The sequence below is a fragment of the Equus quagga genome, chromosome 3 (genome assembly GCF_021613505.1).
Source record: "Equus quagga isolate Etosha38 chromosome 3, UCLA_HA_Equagga_1.0, whole genome shotgun sequence".
NCBI classification, from domain to species: Eukaryota; Metazoa; Chordata; class Mammalia; order Perissodactyla; family Equidae; genus Equus; species Equus quagga.
The window spans coordinates 45,209,982-45,230,334 of record NC_060269.1 but is presented as its reverse complement, the minus strand read 5'-3'; the positions used below and the strand labels follow the sequence as shown (position 1 = coordinate 45,230,334).

The 20,353-nt window shown below is 39.3% G+C and overlaps 1 protein-coding gene across 4 annotated transcripts in view; it reads right to left on the bottom strand.

Annotated features, from left to right (window-relative positions):
• FNIP2 (folliculin interacting protein 2) overlaps positions 1 to 20,353 on the bottom strand; it is a 135,844-nt gene that overhangs the window by 59,544 nt on the left and 55,947 nt on the right. For 3 of the 4 annotated variants that reach the window (XM_046656037.1, XM_046656034.1, XM_046656036.1), the window contains exons 2-8: positions 15,814 to 15,940; positions 12,905 to 13,051; positions 10,547 to 10,647; positions 10,375 to 10,446; positions 8,615 to 8,715; positions 8,351 to 8,440; positions 6,723 to 6,794 (exon numbers count right to left, since the gene is read on the bottom strand). In XM_046656037.1, the coding sequence (XP_046511993.1) occupies positions 6,723 to 6,794; positions 8,351 to 8,440; positions 8,615 to 8,715; positions 10,375 to 10,446; positions 10,547 to 10,647; positions 12,905 to 13,027 (559 nt within the window). In that variant the 5' untranslated portion in view covers positions 13,028 to 13,051; positions 15,814 to 15,940. The remainder of the gene's footprint in view (positions 1 to 6,722; positions 6,795 to 8,350; positions 8,441 to 8,614; positions 8,716 to 10,374; positions 10,447 to 10,546; positions 10,648 to 12,904; positions 13,052 to 15,813; positions 15,941 to 20,353) is intronic. The other variant, XM_046656035.1, reaches the window with a different exon arrangement.

Below are 20,353 nucleotides of genomic sequence, written 5' to 3'. Positions count from 1 at the left end.
TGAAACAGAAACGATAGTTTACTGTAACACACTGTTGATACACCTTTCTTTTTTCACTTAAAAATATATCTAAGAGAGCTTTTCTATTTCAAGGCATGCTGAGCTGCCTCAGGCCTCTGCACTGCCACACGGTATTCTTTTCCTGGGAAGTATATAATTTAACGAGACCTTGCTTCCAATTTTTGCTAAGCAACAATATCTCATCTTGTCTCCTACTTCCAGTTCTCAGCTTCCACAATGACGCTAGAAAAATGGTTCTCAAACTTGTTATAAGTAAAAGTCCATGAATACAAATGTTCAATTTTAAATAAAATGTATTTCTCACTTGACTTCCTTAATACAGTCCAAACATTTAGGGAATAAGGCAAAGATCTTTGCGTAAACTGCTAAATTATAACGTAAAACACATTGTGAGCTTATTATTTCTTCACTTACTGAAGAAACTTCTTTTAAAAAAAAGATAGATGAAAAGATAGTCTTTCTAACTAGTTAAGGCAGTAAATAAGTTGGACACTCTTGGCTTTGCTCTATTTCTTATTCTCTCTCCATGTGTGTTAAAAGTACATCAAGAGGCATTGGAGTACTTATTAAGAGGAGTAAAATGTGTTCAGGCATAGATTAGAATTAAGATTTTATTTTCTCTGTTATTACAAAAAGCTACTTGATAACCCAGAAAAAAAGTTGCATACTTTTCAAAGATACTATTCCAAAAAGAGAAAGAGGAAAAGATCCAATGAACTGTTTTTCAAAATTTTATCCTAAATCAGAATTATTTTATTATATCAGCTTTACACACGAGTGCGCGCGCGCACAAACACACACACACAGTGGCAAGAAGCCTGAAAAGTCTGAGGAAATTATATTGAAAAAAAGTTAATGGAAAAAAATCTATTGCCTCTCCCTGCCCCATTACCCACTGCTAAATTAGAAAGCGTCATGATTAATCTATTTTAGCAATGAATATATTAGCTTAGTTTTCTCTAGAGCAGAGTTTGTGAAGCACCACACAGATCTAAAATATAAAGCCAGTCAATTTACATCCTTTAGCTGCCCCCACTAACAAGATTAAATCCAAACTCCGTAGCATGGCACCGGCGCCATTCAAAATCAGCCTTTCATAACTAGCCTTACCATCTGACCTTCCCAACCCTCTGTTCCACTCCCGCCACTGTTCAAAGATTCTAGCTGTGTAAGCCCAAGGATCTACACCCTTGCACAAACTATTTTCAGAAATACTCTTTTCCTAAACTCTGATGCAGTTCTCTTCCACCTTCAAGGTGTCACTCAAACATAATTTCTTCTATGAGGCCATCCTCCTAACTTCCCAGGCGAAGGTTCTCACTCTTCCTCTTTGTTCTGACAGTATGTTATGAGGTAGTACTTACCACACTGTATTTTAACTCTTGGTTTACACATGACTCTTCCTGAGGACAGCTGCTACATTTTACATTTCTTCAAAAACACTGTATCAAATTGCTCTACTGCATAAATCCCCAAAATAATTTAGCTCTCTAACAACAGAGTTTCCTTTGGGAATTCAAAACCATATGGCTCTTTGAATTCCTTGAGCATACTATGCAGAGAGCAAATCTGCTGCTGAACAAGAAGCAAGCTCCTACATCCATTCCTTCCTTTGAAGGTTGCCTGAGGAAGGGGACGTATAAGGAAGGGGTTGATGCGAGAGGACAAAGAGCCTCAGCTTTCTTTTTGTTGGAGAACTGTAAAGTCTCCTCCAAAATTCCTTTTTGTCCTGGAACAAGTTTCTCTCTATAAATAATGATTTAAAAAACAACAAAATAAAAGCTTTTCTAAAGTTACTTCTTCACTGGACTACTGGAAAAAAAAAAAAAGAAATTTAAATTATTGTTCAGACCTGACTTGAGATAATCAGAATTTTGGGTAGCATTCATGAAGCCAGTTGCAAGATGAACTGGTCTCAGCTATGATTTGAGAGATTCTGCTAGCCTGGTATATACAGCTACAAAAATTGCCCAATCTTGAAAGGTGCTGACCTAAGTAACGTTGGAAATGAGTGGATGTCTGTAAGACTAAAGGTAAGAGGAACTACACACATAAGCTCTGCACTCCGCTTAATAAAGTTGTTTCCTACAGAGGTACAGGTTAACAATTCTGACACTGCTATATATGTATACTGAAATGAAAAACACAATTAATTAAATGGATGGCAGACAGTGGGAGCCAGGTTTCTCACCGTTGGAGTGGGAATTTACAGATAAGCAAGAGTAGGAAGGTAGAATGTTCCATGTGGTTAATGGGTAATGGATAATAGAGATATCAGTACAAACTCATGTTTAACTTATTATAGACACAGATGTTACATACAGCAATATTTATAGATATATGTATATACACAGTCAGCATAAACCCATATTTTTTGCCTGTCAGCTGAGAGAGTCTATAAGAAATGACACTCCAGTAGCAACAAGCACATCTATCATCCAGATCTTGGAATCTAATACCATTCTCTAATAAAAGGACAAGGCTCCGTGGAGAAAAGGCTGATTCTAGGAATGGGGTAGGAAATACACAAGACAAGTCTGGAACATCTTGTAGTGCCAGAAAGTAAGGAAATGCTCAAAACACGCACACACACACACACACACACACACACAGAAAGAGGTATGTTAAAGACATGCAGGAGTCAACTGAAAGAGCTCCATGGTTTCCATGGCCAAAGTTGGAACAATCTGAATAATAAAATAAAGTACTATTAGGTTTTCTTTTTTTTTTTTTTAGGAAGATTAGCCCTGAGCTAATTACTGCCAATCCTCCTCTTTTTGCGGAGGAAGACTGGCCCTGAGCTAACATCCATGCCCATCTTCCTCTACTTTACATGTGGGACGCCTACCACAGCATGGCTTTTACCAAGCGGTGCCATGTCCACACCCGGGATCTGAATTGATGAACCCTGGGCCGCCAAGAAGCCGAACGTGTGAACTTAACTGCTGCGCCACCGGGCTGGCCCCTAAAGTAGTATTAGGTTATAACCCAAAGTATAAAATAAATATCTATGAGTCCTTATTGATATAAATGACTGAATGAATGAATGAATGAATGAGGGACAAGAGACAAATCTCTCATGCAGGAGAATTCCAAACAGCTTATGTAGATACTCTGCCCTCAAGGAGGAGGAGCATAACTCTCCATTCCCTCGGCATGGGCTATGCATACTGACTTCCTTCCTAAGTTTCCCCCTAAGTGAGGGGGAACTAAAGAGCAGCTTTACAGTGGAGAAACCTGACACACACTATGTCAGCTGGGTAATTAAGGCCAACGTCAATGGTCATAAATTATGCTGATAGTATGTACCCTTGATATGATATGTGATGAAAATGGCACTTAACCTCTGTGATCTTTCTTCCAAAAGCCCATCTAAACATGTGAAAAACATCAAACAAATTCTAATGGTGAGGATTCTACAAAATACTTGACCACTGCCTCTCAAAACTGTCAAGGCTATCAAAAACAAAGAAAGTCTGAGAAAACGCCACAGCCAAGAGGAGCTCAAAGAGACATGACAACTAAATGTAACAAGGTCCTGGAACAGAAAAAGGACCTTAGGTAAAAACTAAAGAAATAAGCTGCCTATGGACTTTAGCTAATAATAATGTATCAATATTGGTTCATTAATTATAACAAATGCCAATATTAATGTAAGATGTTAATAATAGGGCAAACTGGGTGCAGGTTATATGGGAACTTTCTGTATTATCCTCTCAATTTTTCTGTAAATCTAAAACTGCTCTAAAAAATAAAATTCATTCAGAAAACACTTCCCGTCTCTCAACTCTTCAAACAGAAAGTTAAAAACTATAGAAAAAAGGAATAAATGTGTCTCTAACGTCTCTACAGCTTCTACTGCTAATTCAATGCAAACATCTGGAGTCTCTATTCTGTTTCAGAATTAGGACCTTGGTCCCTTCACAATGTAAGGTGGGTATAGGAAAAGAGCTCTTGGAGAACAAGCTACAGTAAGAGCATAAAGAGGACTTTAACAGAGTGCTAACTCCACCAGAGGTGTAGAGCTCCCACCAGCCTTTACATGGACGCAGCGATTTTAGAACAGCCTCCAGATATGAGCAGATGGTATGTGAAGGCGAACACATCTAGCAGGCACACTCCGTCTCTGCCCCCTTTCTCCTAAGGAGAACTGTGAGGCTGTAGGTAAAGATGGCCTGCAATAGAAGCCAAACCACTAAAGAAAGTCAGTCCTCTCTAATGCTCATAATTCACATTTGTATCAATAGCGCCCCTAATCTGGTCAGTCTCAAGGTCCTCTCATGAGAAAACATTCAGATCTGGCTGCTGTAGACTTTTCACCTTAATTCAAACTTGGCCCCTCAACTTTCCTGCTTCTCAAAGGGCGAGGAAAACTAGTTTTAGGAACAATTTAGAATCTGAATAGTACCAAACAAGTGAGATTTTGACAGGTACAACGTGAACCATTTACATCAATTACACTTTTGCTTGTTTGTTTGTGTTTTGCTTTTTTTTTTATTTTGAGGAAGATTAGCCTTGAGCTAACATCTGCTGCCAATCCTCCTCTTTTTGGTGAGGAAGATTGGCCCTGAGCTAACATCCGTGCCCATCTTCCTCTACTTTATATGTGGGACACCTGCCACAGCATGGCTTGATAAACAGTGCATAGGTCCGTGCCTGGGGTCCAACCGGTGAACTCAAGGCTGCCGAAAGCAGAGTGCACGAACTTAACTGCTGCACTATACTGGGCCAGCCCCACATCAATCACATTATAAACTGACAAGTTACCCAGGAAAACCCAAACTTCTGCTAATGTTTCTGTTGGTATTAGTTTCCTTAACATCTCTTTAAATCTTTTCTGGAACAAGAAGGGACATAAACAAACAAACAAAAGAAAGTTACTGCAGGAACTGCAATATCAGTGTTCAGAATGGGCCCCAGTCGAACGGTACTCATCTCTCTTTCTTTCACAGAGAGGTAAAGAGCTATCATCACACAAAGCTAAACCTATTAAATTTTGTCAGCCACTAGACAGCAATTTTGATTGAGAGTGATCTTGTTCCACGGTAGTACCCACATTTTCTTGCCTGGAAATTCAACTATAATAAAGCCAGCCCCAGTGCCAGTCCTGTCCCAAATGGCTAGGCCCTAAAGGGCATGGAGCTGAGCTCTGAGATAAAAGATCTTCAATGTACACTCATAGCCTTTGAGTAACTGATATACTGATGTAATTCAAAGAGTTCAGAGCCAGCCCTAATGGCCTAGTGGTTGAAGTTTGGTGCTCTCACCGCTTCGGCAGCCTGGGTTTGGTTCCCGGTCATGGAACCACACCACCCATCTGTCGGTTGCCATGCTGTGGCAGTGGCTCACATAGATGAACCAGAAGGACTTACAACTAGGATATACAAACGTGCACTGGGGCTTTGGGGAGGAAAAAAGAAAAAAAAGAGTTCAGATACTCTTACGGTAGAGAACACTGATAGTGCCCCATATGGAATGGGGCAATTATCCTGAGTTCCACAAACACAAACAAAAATAAAAACAGTTCTCTTAGCACTTCATAAGTTGCTCTTTATCTTCTCAGATTTTACATTTGTACAAAAATTGCTATAAATGGAAATGATACAGGTCTAATCAAGAGGAGTTACATTTCTGACTAAGGGTTCGCTGTCCAGCTTTACAGAAAAGGTTCTGAAGACCAAATCGAATCAAGTATTTTTATTTAACCATAAATAAAATGATGCGTACTTTACATTATGTGACATATATAAACCAAATATGCGGATTCAGTAACAAATTACATTTCATTTAATAACTCAGGAGCAAAGTTGAACCCAGTGGGATGAAGGACTCTGGTGCTACACAGAAGGAACACACAGACTCCTTTGAGCTGTGTCTAAGGGCAGGAGCTAGCAACAGAAATGAGCAAACGGCCAGGAGGAAAAGCACCTGAGGCCTGGATCCAGTCCTAGCACATCTGAGGACTGACCAGCTGGCCCGTTTGGTGAAGGTGCCATGTATCACTGCTGAAACCAGCAGGATGCTCCTAGTCTCTAATGGAAGGTGGAGGCTGCATGTATGTTATGTGTTCATCAGGTAAAGCCCTGCACACCTCCAAGTCTTCAAATTGCAGATCGTTAGTTCACTACCCTTCTTTTACAGCACCGAATCTACCTCACATCTGAACCACAAATCAAAAATCTATAGCAGAATCGTGTACAAAAGCAGAAATAGAGATCTTAAAAGCAGTATTAGAAAAGTTTAAGGCTTGAAGTAAGGAGAGAAGGGGTACCTGAGATAAAATCTAGATCAGCAAGACTCTAGGACAGAAGAAAAGGTGACCAAGTAGTTGGCAGTCCCTCCCACAGCGATGGACAGAGATACTTCCACATATGCTTTGCTTCCTCTGATTTTATACTCAGTAAGCAAATTCTCAATACAATTGGTTCAAGGAAGACTCCCTCTAAAACAAAAGCTTCTCAAAGAACATCAGTTTCATATGAGTTTGGGTATTAGGAAAAACTGGTCCATGTTGCACAATCACTCCTTGATGCTGTACATCAAAGTTCTAGATATTCAGACATGTGAGACTATCTTAGAATATGGAGAAGAAGAAAACAAAACAAGAAAGAAAATGAGGCCTGTCTTCTATTTCCCCAACTACATCACCATTACGGATAGTTCACTCTATTAGCTCAACCAAGAAAAGGAAGTACAAGTACCTGATCGAGCAATGCCACTGTCCCTGTCTTCATTCTGTCCTCTGCTTGGCATGTCAACTGGAGTGCTATGTGCTAAGAGAACGGCAAAAGGAAATCATGTTATTGGGCTCTCCAAAGAAGGAGTTGTTTAAAAAGGACTGCAGTAATTTTTACATTTCAAAGTAGGCTACTGCTATTGATGATTGGCATAAGTTTATATGGAGATTAACCACAAAGCAAAACTAAATATATAAACAGACGATGGTGAGAGTAAGAAGAAAACAGAATCAAGTAACCCTCTGCCTTTAACTATCCTACTATAGCACACAAACTGTTTTGAGTGGCGCTCATCTTTAAAAAGAACTGAATAATAAACTATTCATGCAGTTGATACAATGAAGAAACACAGGCAGATACTTTTAGCCATTTTCTTCATTAGTAGTAGAATTTAAATAGCACTGTATCTTCAAAATGCTTTATAATCAGTTTCAGTACTAACTACAGGCGACTTAGGGAAGAGAAATACTTGAAAACTATTTCATAAATTTAAAAAATGTTTCTCTGTTTATAAAACCCACTCTCTTGGCAGAGAGAAAACACTTATATTCATTTTCAAATATTTCTTCCTCCACTTCTGTTCCATATACACCCATACACACTATTATTATAGAGTTCCTTAGAGAAACTCATGTCCTGGCATGAATTTTAAAAAATACTTTAAAGTATTACAGACTTCGAGGAATGCTTCAGATTGATCTACATTTCATACTTATTGCACTAGATGGTAGATGACATGTTGCTATAGTAAGCTTTACGATGTTCAAGAAGCCAGGTGCCCTGCCTGATTATTACACTTGCCAGCTATTTTTTGAAACATGTTTATATTCACAATTTTAAAGAGAGTATATAAACATGTTATCTTCACTCTCAGTAGGTGGGAGGGTGTCAGTTTCATTAGGGTGTCAGTTAACTATGGTGCTTAGCATATTTCAGGCTACAAAGTAGAACAGAATGAAGAATAATACCATTTGCCATAATCACAACCTCTAATGTTAGTAATGAAGGTTCCCCACACTTGTTAATCATGCTAGACTACAATAGACATTCAACAGCCTTAGCTAGCAAGGCCAGTTAAGTCTCAGAATTTACCTACCCAGAGAGACCCAGATGATTACACCTGTAAAGAACCTAGAAACTGTATTTAAACTACTTAAATGAGAGAGAGAGAGAAAGAGAGGGAGAGAGAAAGGAGAGAGGTCTTCCATGCTCTTATTAGAGTGACTTTTGAAGAAAACCTGTGCAGGTAAGGATGCAGGTGAACAAATGGAGAAAAGATATCATGGCAAAGGGAAACAGTTCATTGCAGCAGAAGAGGCCCAGGAAAATCAGAAAATATAATCCTCTTAGAAACACTAAGGGCTCATTTCAGATCAAAATCAGCTTACACTGAGGTATTAGCAAAGACATTTACAATAGAGGTTCATTGGTGGAATTTTCAAAACACCATGAACTTGGCTGCATTTGAAACTAATATCTCAAGAGCCCCTTGGATTTCTAGAGAGGTGCCAAATAGGATTTTTTTCTAAGAACTTGCACAGGATTTATTAATATGTGTGTGGTTCACACTGTACTCAGCATTCCACACAAACCTGCAAAGAAAGAAGCACTCCGGGTGAGCCGGAGAGGTCCTCCTTCAGCCACCCCCTGCAGCAGTTTGCTGCTGCATGCTTGCAGCAGACCTAGAGACAGAAACACACAGAAGAGGGCAAACAAAGTACACACACAAAAATAAACACAGATTAAAGATAATGCAAAAAAAAAAAACACAACACAACAAACGCAAATAAAGCAAAACACACACCCACAATAGTGGTATTCAGAAAGAAACAGCCTACTTATGTGGCTGATTTTACCTAGGTTACTTCCAGCACGACAAGGACCCAAATTATTCTGATTTGTGTTCAGTTTGCCCAAATTAGGGTCTTGATTGATGTATTCAAAGCTGTCCTGAAGACTAAATCCAGAGAGGGGGAGGGAGGGAGAGAGGAGAAAATCGTCAAGAGACGAATAAAGCTGTTTTCTAACAGACTCTCAGATACAGACAACTTAACAGTTGCTCAGACTTTTCCTTATAAATGAATAAACTCTCACATCTATAAAAGAGAATTAAACTTTCGGGGAATTTGTTGAAGGAAAAAGACAAGAAAAGCTTTTTGGAGATGGTCCAACTGATAAAACGAAACAACACATTCCCAACAATTTCATATTATATAATGGGACACAAAACTCTACAAATTTTGCTTCGGACACTGACACCTAGGATATTGCTATTCATTTCTAAATTTTGCTTTAGTGACTGACACCCAAGATGCTGCTATTCATTTCAAGGGTAGTTTTACATAAACCCTCAAAATGGAATTAATTTTCACTCAGTTCACATTTATGAGCAATTCAGCAACTTTTTTGAGGAGAAGGATATAAAAGAAATTATGACTCCTATAGGAGCTTGATTTCATAGCTTCTAAAAAATTATAATTACTCATGAACACAAATGTGAGGGAAGCAGATTTTAACACTTTATTGTATTTATTAACAAGTAAAATAAATATCAAGACTTCAAGGACAATACAGTATAATGAGGTCAAAATAATTTTTACTTAAACCTGAGCTCAATATTTCATCACAGGGAGTCAGTGTAATAAATGTTCAGGTAACATCAAGTGTCTGGAAAAATAGATCTTAAGAAATAAACATTAATTCCCATACTGGATTAAGTTATGAAAGTCCAATGTTAAATGCTCACAGAAGCAAATTCAACATTTCATTGAAAAGTAAGCAGACTTAACGGTACCCAAATCCACAGAGGAATATATTTTTAATTTCCTAGGATTATTTTTTTTAAAAAAAGCCTTCATTTGATCCCAAAGAATGCCCTTCTAATTTATAACAAACGTTTCTTTCAAAATCACCAAAGTATAACACATTTTGTTGTTTTATTCAAAAAAAGTCTATGAAATATTTTTGCTTGAAAAGTTCAAAATATACCAACAAATGTGCCAGAATGAGAGTTTTTAGACACTTCAGTATTCTCAGTCTACACAGAAGTATAAAATTAGAAGGAGAAAAAACTCAAGGAGTGAAAATCAAAATATTGCATGGCCCAAGTGCCAATCAATCACAGAGTCTACACTGATGGCTCAGAATAGATGGCAAGCACAGAAAACCCATCCTGCCACACAGATGCTTCTCAGCCTGGAAAAACTTGCTATGTACTTCATTCCTTTAGAAATAAATAAATAAATAAACTAACAGACAAGTTTTTTTTAAAAAAAGATAAAATAATATTGGGAAATACGAGAAATTCAGTAATGTAGCCCCCTTTTTTCCCCTTCACTTTTCATTTTCCAGGGAATGAAAGCTTGGCAAGTGACAGTAGGAACACTGTGGGTAACAGATGGACACCTAAAATACATATAGTCATTTGTCTTTAAGGCCACCTGATAAAGTCAAGGCCTTTTCATAGTATGTGTAGACAATGGCCACTTTTAAAATCCTTTTGTTAGTGTGGACTCATCCTGCTTCTCATTTCAAAAAGCCTTATGGTCCTCAAAGAATTACTCTATCCAGAAATAGCCACTTTAAAAAACAAGGGGTTGCAAAATCCCACGCTTACTTATTTGTACTCCCACAGAAGCTGCCCATTCTAGCAGAGAAGACTTTACTAATCATCAATTGTGGAGGAGACCTGGAAATAAAAAAAAGATGGAGAAATGCAATTTTGAATTAAGGAGTCACTATCAGCATTCCACTTCTCACAACTAGTAAAAAAGGAAGCCCCAACTCACCGTATGTAGTGTATCTTTAAGGTGGATCCTTTGTAACTCATTGCAACTGAGCCAAACATCATTTCCCCCAGCATGTTGACATCAGAAGCTGGTCTTGTGTACTACCATACATGAAGGAAACCAAAATCAAAGTTAGTATGTGGCACAACATGACATGCAATGCAACAGAGAATAGTGTTTATTAATCTCTGGATCCCTCTTTGGTTTAGTGGGTAATTAAAACTCTTTTTCAAAGCAGCAATTAATCATTTTATAAACAATCTAAAATGGTGGTTGCCTATTTTTTTCCCCAAATTATTACTGATGTTCATGATTTCTTCTTTATACACAATATCTTCATACAGGATCCAAGTGTTTTAGCAGAGTTTTCAATCTTATTATGAGAAACAAAGATTTTCATTATTTCCACTTATAAACTCTAAATAGAAAGATTAAGTTATGAAAGAAAAAGGGTAACTCTTCTCTTGGTATATTAAGAATACATCCTGAAAAGAAATATGGTTCAGTATTATTCAACCAAATAATTAACAGCGTTGAACAAAAATGCCAATTGGTACAGGCAGGGTTCTGAGTGTCCAAAAAACAGGTGGTCTGATACCTCTAAAGTTTTAGAAAAAAATTACAAAAATATTTGACCCTTCCAGCTTCTGACCAGTCTTCCCTGTCCCTTCTGTCATCTAAAAGAGTGGACCGCATTGCCTCTACTTTCCCCACCTCATTTGCTTGTTAACCTACTGCAGCCTCATGCATTCAACTGCTGTAGTAATGACCTTTACCTTCCTGTCAAATTCAATGAACACTTTCCAGTTTGCTTTCTTAAATGTCTCTCATGGTATCTGATGCTCTTAATTACTCTCCTTTGTGAATCTCTTCTTTCCCAGATCTCCCCTTGAACAGGGTTGTTCCTCAAAAGGCCTCCTATCATTGCTGGCATTCTCAACCATTGCTTTTGATTATTCTTTACATAGGAATAACCCCCACATCTTTATCTCTAGGCCCAGACCACTACTTCAGTTCTAGAATCCTATATCCAAATACATTCAGTCACATATTATAATATTTGAAAATTATGAGCATATTATGATATGTGAATGGATGTGTTTGGTTACAGGATTCAAAGCACCTATTCAGTTGGTGACACACTGAAGAACGGGATAGATACGAATATCAACCAAGCTGGTATGCCACAGGCACCCCAGCATAGCTTGACCAAAACAAAACTCTCTTGTGACCCAGCCCACCAGCCAAATTCTCTGCTGCTATGCTTTCCACCCAAGCAAAAACATGGGAATCATCCTTAAGACTCTCTTCTCAATCTTTTATTTTTTTTAACTCCAAATACACACACATACATATACGCACACACTAACGTACATATGCACACCTACTTATACGTGTTTGCAGAGGAAAGAGAAACATAAATCTATCAGCTTTATTTAACCAGGCTTCTCTCTGGTTACAGCTCACACCAACCTCTTCTCACTATATGCAGACAGAAACCAACTGGCTTCCACATTCTTTATTAATGACTTCCACCCACCATCTCCATTTAATTATCTGCTTTTTCTTGGGATACAAGGTCCACAAGCCGACTGTGATTCTCAATTAGCTGATAATTTCACTCTATACTTTTTAAACTACAAATCACTTTAAGACCCAGGAGCCCTGTGGAATAAGGGCAAATGCACAGCACAAATCCTGACCATGAAATTAATAAAGTTCTACAGACCTGTGGCTGCTGGTAATTTTCCTGGCTTTGTTTTTCCAGCAACATGAAAAACAAAATTCCACATGGTCAAAATATAAACTGATATATCCTTCATCAATTAATACTCTTCTGCTATTCAATATTTATGAAACATTTCTTCCCTTAAATCTAGTCAGCCAATATTTCTCAATAACCCTAATCTCTATCCTCCAGTGCCTTACACACACACACACACACACACACACACAGAGCATAGAAAATGCTACCAGCCCTCTGTCCTTCACACTCAAGTTAGGTCTTGCCATTTCTGTCCTCTCCCACACAAGGTTTTCTTCCTCCTACTGGCAAGTGCTATTTTCTTAGGATGCCCATATACATCCCCAGAATCCTTAGAGTTCTTATTTGCAATATTTCTTCCTCATTTGGTATGTATTATACTGCATCACCTCTGCTCAATTATAGTTTTTATCAAGAAATAAAAGCCAAAGTGTGAAAACAGCCTTGACACGAAATATTTAAGAGCACATTTTTGAAGACTTATTCTCATATTCCTGGAGTAGACCCCTCAAGCAGGCACCGTTGCCCATGGAGAAATCACAGTAAATGACTTCAGCCCCCTGGGGTATTCCACACGGAAGGCATGTTTTTACCTGGTACTTCGGAAGCTGTTCCTTAGCATGTTGTAAAGATCCCCCAGAAGAACTATGGGAAGAGGAGATGCTGCCACTGCTGCTGCTGCCACTGCTGCTTCCTTGACAGCACTTGGCTGACATTTTAATAGGGACATCCTCTGTTTTCTGGGTTAAGAGAGACAGGCAAGGTAAAGTAATGCTAAGTACATCAGGCTTCCTCAACACGTTCTTCATTGGGAATTCCTTTGTTAAATTCTTCTGTTATGTTGTGCCTAAGCTGCACAGAAAAAAGAGTTTTTATTTCTTTTTAATGAGGGCAAAATGTGGTTCCTGAGAGTCTGTAATATTTGGGAGGGGGAGATACTGAAGAAGGGTACTAGTCAAAAGGTTATTTATTAAAACTTCATTCTCCTTAAATAATTCAACTATTATTTAGATTCCAATTCATATTTTAAAACCATCAATGAGATCTGATCTCTGTTTTGGTTATTAGAGGATTTTTAGTACTATGTATAGTCATCATCTATAAAATTGATGAGGAGAAAGACATTGCCTCAAATTTAAATTTTACCAAGCAAATGAACTAAGAAGGTAAAACTATTAATATGGAAAGACTGGGCTTGTCTTTTTAATGACAAACCTCCTCTAGCTTTCTTTCAAAGGTAATAGGAAAGAAAATCATGAGGTCGAGTTTGTGAAAGATGGAGCCAAAACTCTGAAATAGGAGCTCCTGTGAATTATACAGCATGTGATGGAAATATGGCCTTTAAAGGTTAGGGGTAATAGAGGATTATCTACTATATAGTCCCGAAATAGAGTTCACTGTCAGTTCTTATGACAGTGACATAAAGGTATAAAGATAGACCTTTATTAATTTTTCCCTTCCTCCTACACCAAAATATATTGCTCCCTACAGAAGCACCCTGTGCCCTCTATGATAAGTTGTTTCTATTCTGAGTCTTATTTGCTTTTTTGTGTGCAGCTTTTGCTTGGAAAACCATGAATGCAACTGCAGCTTATCTAATCTCCAATGTGACAGTCACACTGGTGGTCTAATGCAAATGCCTGCAGTCATGTGCTTGATACAAACTCATGATGTTTTGTGCTTGCCAAGGGGGTGGGGGGCTGAAAATGGGAAAAGAATGTAAGGAAAACACAAACTGTGCTGGTCCATAACAGTCACTCCCGCAGTGACGGCATTCGAAGTTGTACTTGGTTGTTCCCGAGCGTCTGGCACTCCCTCAACACCCTCTTCAGATCTAGCTGTTACTTAATACCACTTAAGCCAGAAACACAGCCCCTCAGAGGGCTTAAAGTGACACAAAGTCCACACCTGCCTCGCAGACTGCTAGACCTTTTGGCTGGGGTACAACACACTGAGCAGTCTATAATTGGAGATAGCACCTGGTACAGTAAATACAGCACTGACTGGACTCTCTGTAGCCTTCAGTAAGTTACAAGCCTCCCTAGACATAGTTGCCTTTTTGACTAAATGAGTGCTTCCAAGAAAGCTTCTGCTCCAGATTCCAGTGTCATCACTGCTCCGATATACTGAAGATTCAGTTCCTTTTGAAAACAGGAGTGAATTTTTTTCCCTCTACCTATTACTACCATTAGGAGCCCTAGTGATAGAGTGTGGGTGTTCAATTAAACTATCTGTTCGAGGCCTTCAAGGAAACAGGAACTGATGTGGGAAATCAAGGGGAAACCATGTCCTGTCCACCAAACAAGGGTCAAGTGCTGGCTCACGTAAACTTTCACACGAATCTACCATTAAAGCCTACGGGTGAATCACTTAAGAGATTACTCGCCTCCTGTTTGCCTCCCCCTAACACCTACCAACCTAACAAGCTCAACCACTACTGTAATGATTAGCTATCTGGCAGACTTCCACTTTAAAGCACCACAGAATCCACCCAGCTAAACTGCCTCTAACCAAACACTTCCTTCCTGCAGAAATGATCCTCATCCAAAGCAGGAAAACAGCCCCTGGCCCTGATGAGACAAAGATCATGATATAAACTATTCACTTCCTTAGCTACACATTCTATAAACTGCCAGGATTCTACAAACTGCCAGAATTTTGTCAGTATACATGGCAAGTTATGGAACATGAAAAGAATGAATACAAATGGATTTATTTAATTTGTAGACAGCTGAATAACTACTGAAGAGAGAACGAAAGGTCTAAAGTGACAACTTAGAAGTACTCTGGACTGAGGTCCAGTTGACTCAGGGAGGACCAGACTCTGGCTCGTTATCTGGACACATCAGCTTCCTGTTCTGGCTCCAAAGGATCCACAGCTGCTCTGTCCGCACTTTAACCATCCTCAGACACCCCCCATGCCCAGCCCTACAACACTACCACCACCATCCTGCCCTCCTCTAAAAAAAGGAAATAAATAAAAGCTTCATTGGTCAGATAGCTTTGAGAAGCACTCCCTTTTGAAGATGACAATGCCTGTTAGCATCCTGAAGCCCTATAGTGAGGAAAGCTATTTAATTTTGTTTAACCCAGTGCTACATAATACCTCTTACTATCTATGAGAAATACTAGACATAATGATCTATCAACTTCCCTTCAGGCTAACACTTCACGAATTTGAGAGTTCTTGGTTTTCCCATTACACGTATTATCTGGCATCAGACTCTTACTGGATTGCAATACACCAGCAAATCCACCTCTAGTAATATTTACAGTATGTTGCTGAGCATTTGTCATGATTACTTGCTAACAGTTTCACCTGTGTATATTAATAAGACTACAAATGTGGCAGTGGGGGGGAGCCTTTGTTTATGTTTCTTCTGAATTGTTAATGGCATTGTACAACATAGCTCACAGAGAAGATTATGGATTAACAAACGATTGATCAAACAGGCAGTTAAAGCACAAACAAAAAAGATGAAAGCAAATCTGCATTTCATACCTGAGCTGCCCCCTCTTCAATCTTGTGAACAGCTTTAGAATCAAACAAGACTTGTCGGCCTCTCCTTTCACAGTCCTGGTAAACTATCAGGCGAATCTCGTTCAGGTCAAACTCCGAACATGACCAACTGTGGATGAAAAAGAGAGAAAGCAGTTACGTTATCTGCAACACTTGGAGTGATCTCGGAGAGAGAAGTTTCCCAGCCAATGTGCCTGTGTGCATGTCAGAAGGTTGCAAGTGTGCAGAGACAGTGATCTTCTCAGACCTGGGGCAGACAGGACTCCAGTGGACCATACAAATATTGCCGGTGTCCATGACAAAGTTTGGGAAGACTGCTTTACATAATAAATTACTGGAGAGAAAGCTTCTCCTACTAGAGCCACTTTGGACAAAGATGGCAGCCAGAAAGTGGAGGACATGTGGAGAGAGCTGAATTTGGACACCTGGGTTCTGGGGATGGCACACCTGAGGTAGAGGAGTGTTCGAGCTTCTGTGTCATTGAGCAAGGCACCATTGGGAGCAAGTCAATAGACCCTTCTCCTCTCTTCCTCTCCCACTCACCCAGGCTCAGGTCAAATTGAGAGCAATTACACATTCTAACATTTAGTATTTTCCTCTGTTATGGCTGGCTCTGATAGAGAAGTTTTAAAAACCAAGTGCATCAATGTATAGCATCTGAATTACTAACAATAACAATCAGCAATACAGGAAGCATGGCTTATTCCTGCGTAAAACAAAAGCTACTGGGATAAAACTGCTCTAAATATAGGTTTGTTCTTGAGTAATAAACGAAATCAGAATGTAAGAACTATAGAAGGGGTCATCATTTACAATGCGCTGCTTTAGGCATATTCAGTTATTAGTCTGTCAATCCATTCAACACATATCTGAGGACCTACTGTGTTCCAGGCACTGTGGGTGACACGACAGATTCAGCAGTTAATTAACTAAAAAGACTTGGTCCCTGCCTCATGCAGTACCTGGTTTAGAGGGGAATACTGAGCTGATAATCATATATAAATGTATAACTACAGATTGTTGTAAGTACAAAAAGGAAAAGTACAGGATGTGATAAGAGTCTCCTATTTTTCAGATTTAAGAGGTAGGGGAGGGGGGCAGGGAAGTCCCTAAGGATTTTTAAAAGTGACATTTAAATAGGACTTGAAGAAGTAAGAGTTAAAGAGAGAAAGTGTGAGAATGAAGAGCACAATAGGAAGAGGGAGGGACATGGTAAGATGTAATATTGACCTACCAGAGAAAGGAAAAAAAAAGCCAGAGAGAGGAAAGCTGAGAGGCGGGCTGGGAAGGCAGGCAGGGCATGGGTCGCACACTAAGTGCACCGAGAAGCCAAGGTGAACACAGGTTGATAAGCTCAGGTCTGGCTTTTTAAAAGTTCAATCTGGCTGCTCCGAGAAACAGGGGTGGGACAGATTAAGACTGGAAGCAGGAAGGCCAAATTGAATTTATTGTTAAGAGTTCAGGCCCTTCATAATGAAGGCCGGAGTGAGAGGAACGAAGGTGGAAGAAGGGGGCAAATACTGGAGGCACGTTCAGGAGGCAGAATTGGTAAGATTCAGTGGCGGACTCGATGGGTGCCTAAGGCAAAAGGGATGCCAACTGCTTAGAGAACGCTGGAGGAGTAGTAGTTCTGAAGGGATGCCTGAAAGATGGATTGTGAGACAGACAGACTGACAAAAGCGAACTGTACCACTAAGAGACAGGATAAGTGAAGCAAAGTCAGACACATTTGGATTCAAATCCAAACTCTCTGAGCTTCCATTTCCTCATCAGCACAATGAGAATATTAATGCCAACCTTACGAAGCTGCCGTAGGGATTATATGAAATATGTAAAGTGCTTCACACAGAGGCTGACACACAGTAAGTGCTCCAGAATGGTGATAATTACTTAAAAGAACTGTTAATGTTACAATTTTTCTAAAAAAATTGATAGTCTCTGGTACCCAATGACAAATGGTGCATTATTGGTCCTTTTTTAAGGCAGTGGTCGTTAACACTGAACATATTCTTCTAAGGTAGCGGATTTGTTTTCTTAAATCCTAGCACCAAAAAAATAGAAAGTTCTGGTTGTACCTTCTTTTAACAACCTGTGTTCTAAGCTACCATGCCCAGTATCCCTTCCTGCTAATTTTGATAATAACATGGCAAGTTTATTTTGGAAATCATTTTTCTTCTACTGTCAGTCCAGAGGTAGTCCATGATCCAGGCCTGGCCAATCAGACATGACCAGACGACCCCCAGCCAGCTGTGAGAGCCAGGCCTCAAACTCAGTTGCTCGGTTGGTAAATGGTAACCCTGGAGTTGCTGGTGCCTACGTTTTGCCATTATGAGGCAAGAGTCTATCTGAAAATGAAGTGGAGGAAAGCAGAGGTGAGCAATGGAATGAGACAGAGTCCTGTTGGCAATCAAAGCCAGCTACTCCTAAGTAAGTGTTATTCCTGGAGTTAGTTTTCTGTGACTTATAACCAAAAAAGTCCTCAGGACTGTGCCCCAAACCACTAAATTTTAAAATTACACAAGGTCATTAAAAATATCCTCTGAAATTAATAAAACATAGTACAGAGGTTGAAGTTAATAAAAGTGAAAAATCAACAAAGATTTAATTGCCTTGTGTTTTCTTGCTCAATCTAATTTGCCCCATTACATTTTGCCAAAAAGGCATTATAATTTACAAAGCAAGTTGTTCAGTCCTTATTTTTGAAGAGTAATGCTGACTCAAATATCAATCAAACTGAGGACAGCCTGTCTAAAAGAGCTAAAATGTAATAATCAACACAGCTCAGTAAATGTTTCATGTTATTTTTCAATTTTAAAAAGATGAAAATAAAAGCTATGGGAAGGGAAAAAGTATGTATGTCAGATTGTCGGATTTTTTGACCCAAATATATTAAAGAGTGTTTCATGAAATATAAGGAAACTCTATTCTCCTTCTTCCATATGAATACTGTCTTTCGTCTGATACCTAATTATAATTTTGACATTTACCATCACTAATATTAGTAGAGGAAATCACAGTTGGGTAGTTTGGTAAAGGAAGCACAAGCAGGAGAAAGGAGGTGAAATGAGTGCTTCAGAATGAGGCAGCCCCAGGATCCAGTCTCAGCTCCGGCTCCCACTAGTTCTACAGCCTTGGGGCAGTCCCCCAAGCAGTACTAGGGCCTGTCATGAAGATTACAGGAGATAATGTATGGAAGCCTCCCGGCACACTGCCACCTCTTTTCCCTACCATCCCCCATACACGGGGCTTGAGTTATTTGTAATCACATGACACATATATTCTCTTCATGTCCACATTCACTTCAGCCCAGTTATCGCAGAGCTTCTATGAGCACCAACCATGGTTTCCAGCACTTTACTGAGGGCAACTCTCTGCGTGATTCAAAGAGGTATGAAAAATAACCCTTGGGCTTATGCCTTAAAATACGTGACTGAAAGACATTTATTCTAATCAGAACCACCTCATTTCTTTGCTTTTGTTGAAAGCAAGAAAAGAACACTGCCCCTAGCATCAGGGGACATGGTATTATTTGTCCACTTTATGGTCACAGCTGTCTGACCCAAGGCACAAGAAAATAAGATGGTTTGGTCTAACTTTTCTCACTGTAAAATTCAAACAAAAGGACTTACAGGGACCTTTTCACTTTTAAAATTCCAGGATGCTAAGATTTGCCTGGTTTGAAGTGAAACCAGATCTTATTTCTGGAACTACTCTTCAAGAGTGGGAAGCAAGTGACCAAAGTCTATGTTACTTACCTGAAAGGTGACAAGCAATACATCAAATGATTTTAAGTACAGAAAATAGAATTCTCCTTAAAATACATATAACCATGTGTTGTGGGTTGAATTGTGTCCTCCAAAAAGATATGTTCAATTCCTAATTCCTGGTACCTGTGAATATGACCTTTTTTGGAAACAGGGTCTTTGCAGACGTAATCAAGTCAAGATGAGGTCATACAAGAGTACCAATGACTAGTGTCCTCATAAGAAGAGGGAAATCTGTACACAGACACAGAGAGATGAAAGCTATGTGATAAGAGAGACATGAAGACTGGAGTTACGCTGCTACAAGCCAAGGAAAGCCAAGGAATGCCGGCACTCCTGGGCATACAATAAATAAGAAATGTGAGCCCCTATTCTCAAGGAACTTTAAACCTGCAAGAGACAATCATGTAGGTAACTACACGAAAACAAGAGGGCAAGGCAGAAGATAGAGAGGAAACAGGAAAAATTCCTGGAAGAATCAATATTTGGATTAATGAAGTTATGAAGGATGGCAAGATTACACAAGTAATGATGAAAAGGGAAGAGAGCCCCTGCGGGCTGAGGGCACATCACAAACACAGAGTCAAATGGTACAAAGCCAGAGTCTTGGGTGGCTGGAATGTTCTACTGCAGAAGAACTACACAGGAAATGAGGCTTGAAAGACATTTGGGATTACTTGTGGAGGACCTTGAATGCTATGCCAAGGAATGTACGTTGTTCTACAAGCAGTGATGTGCCATTCCAACGTTCTGAGAAA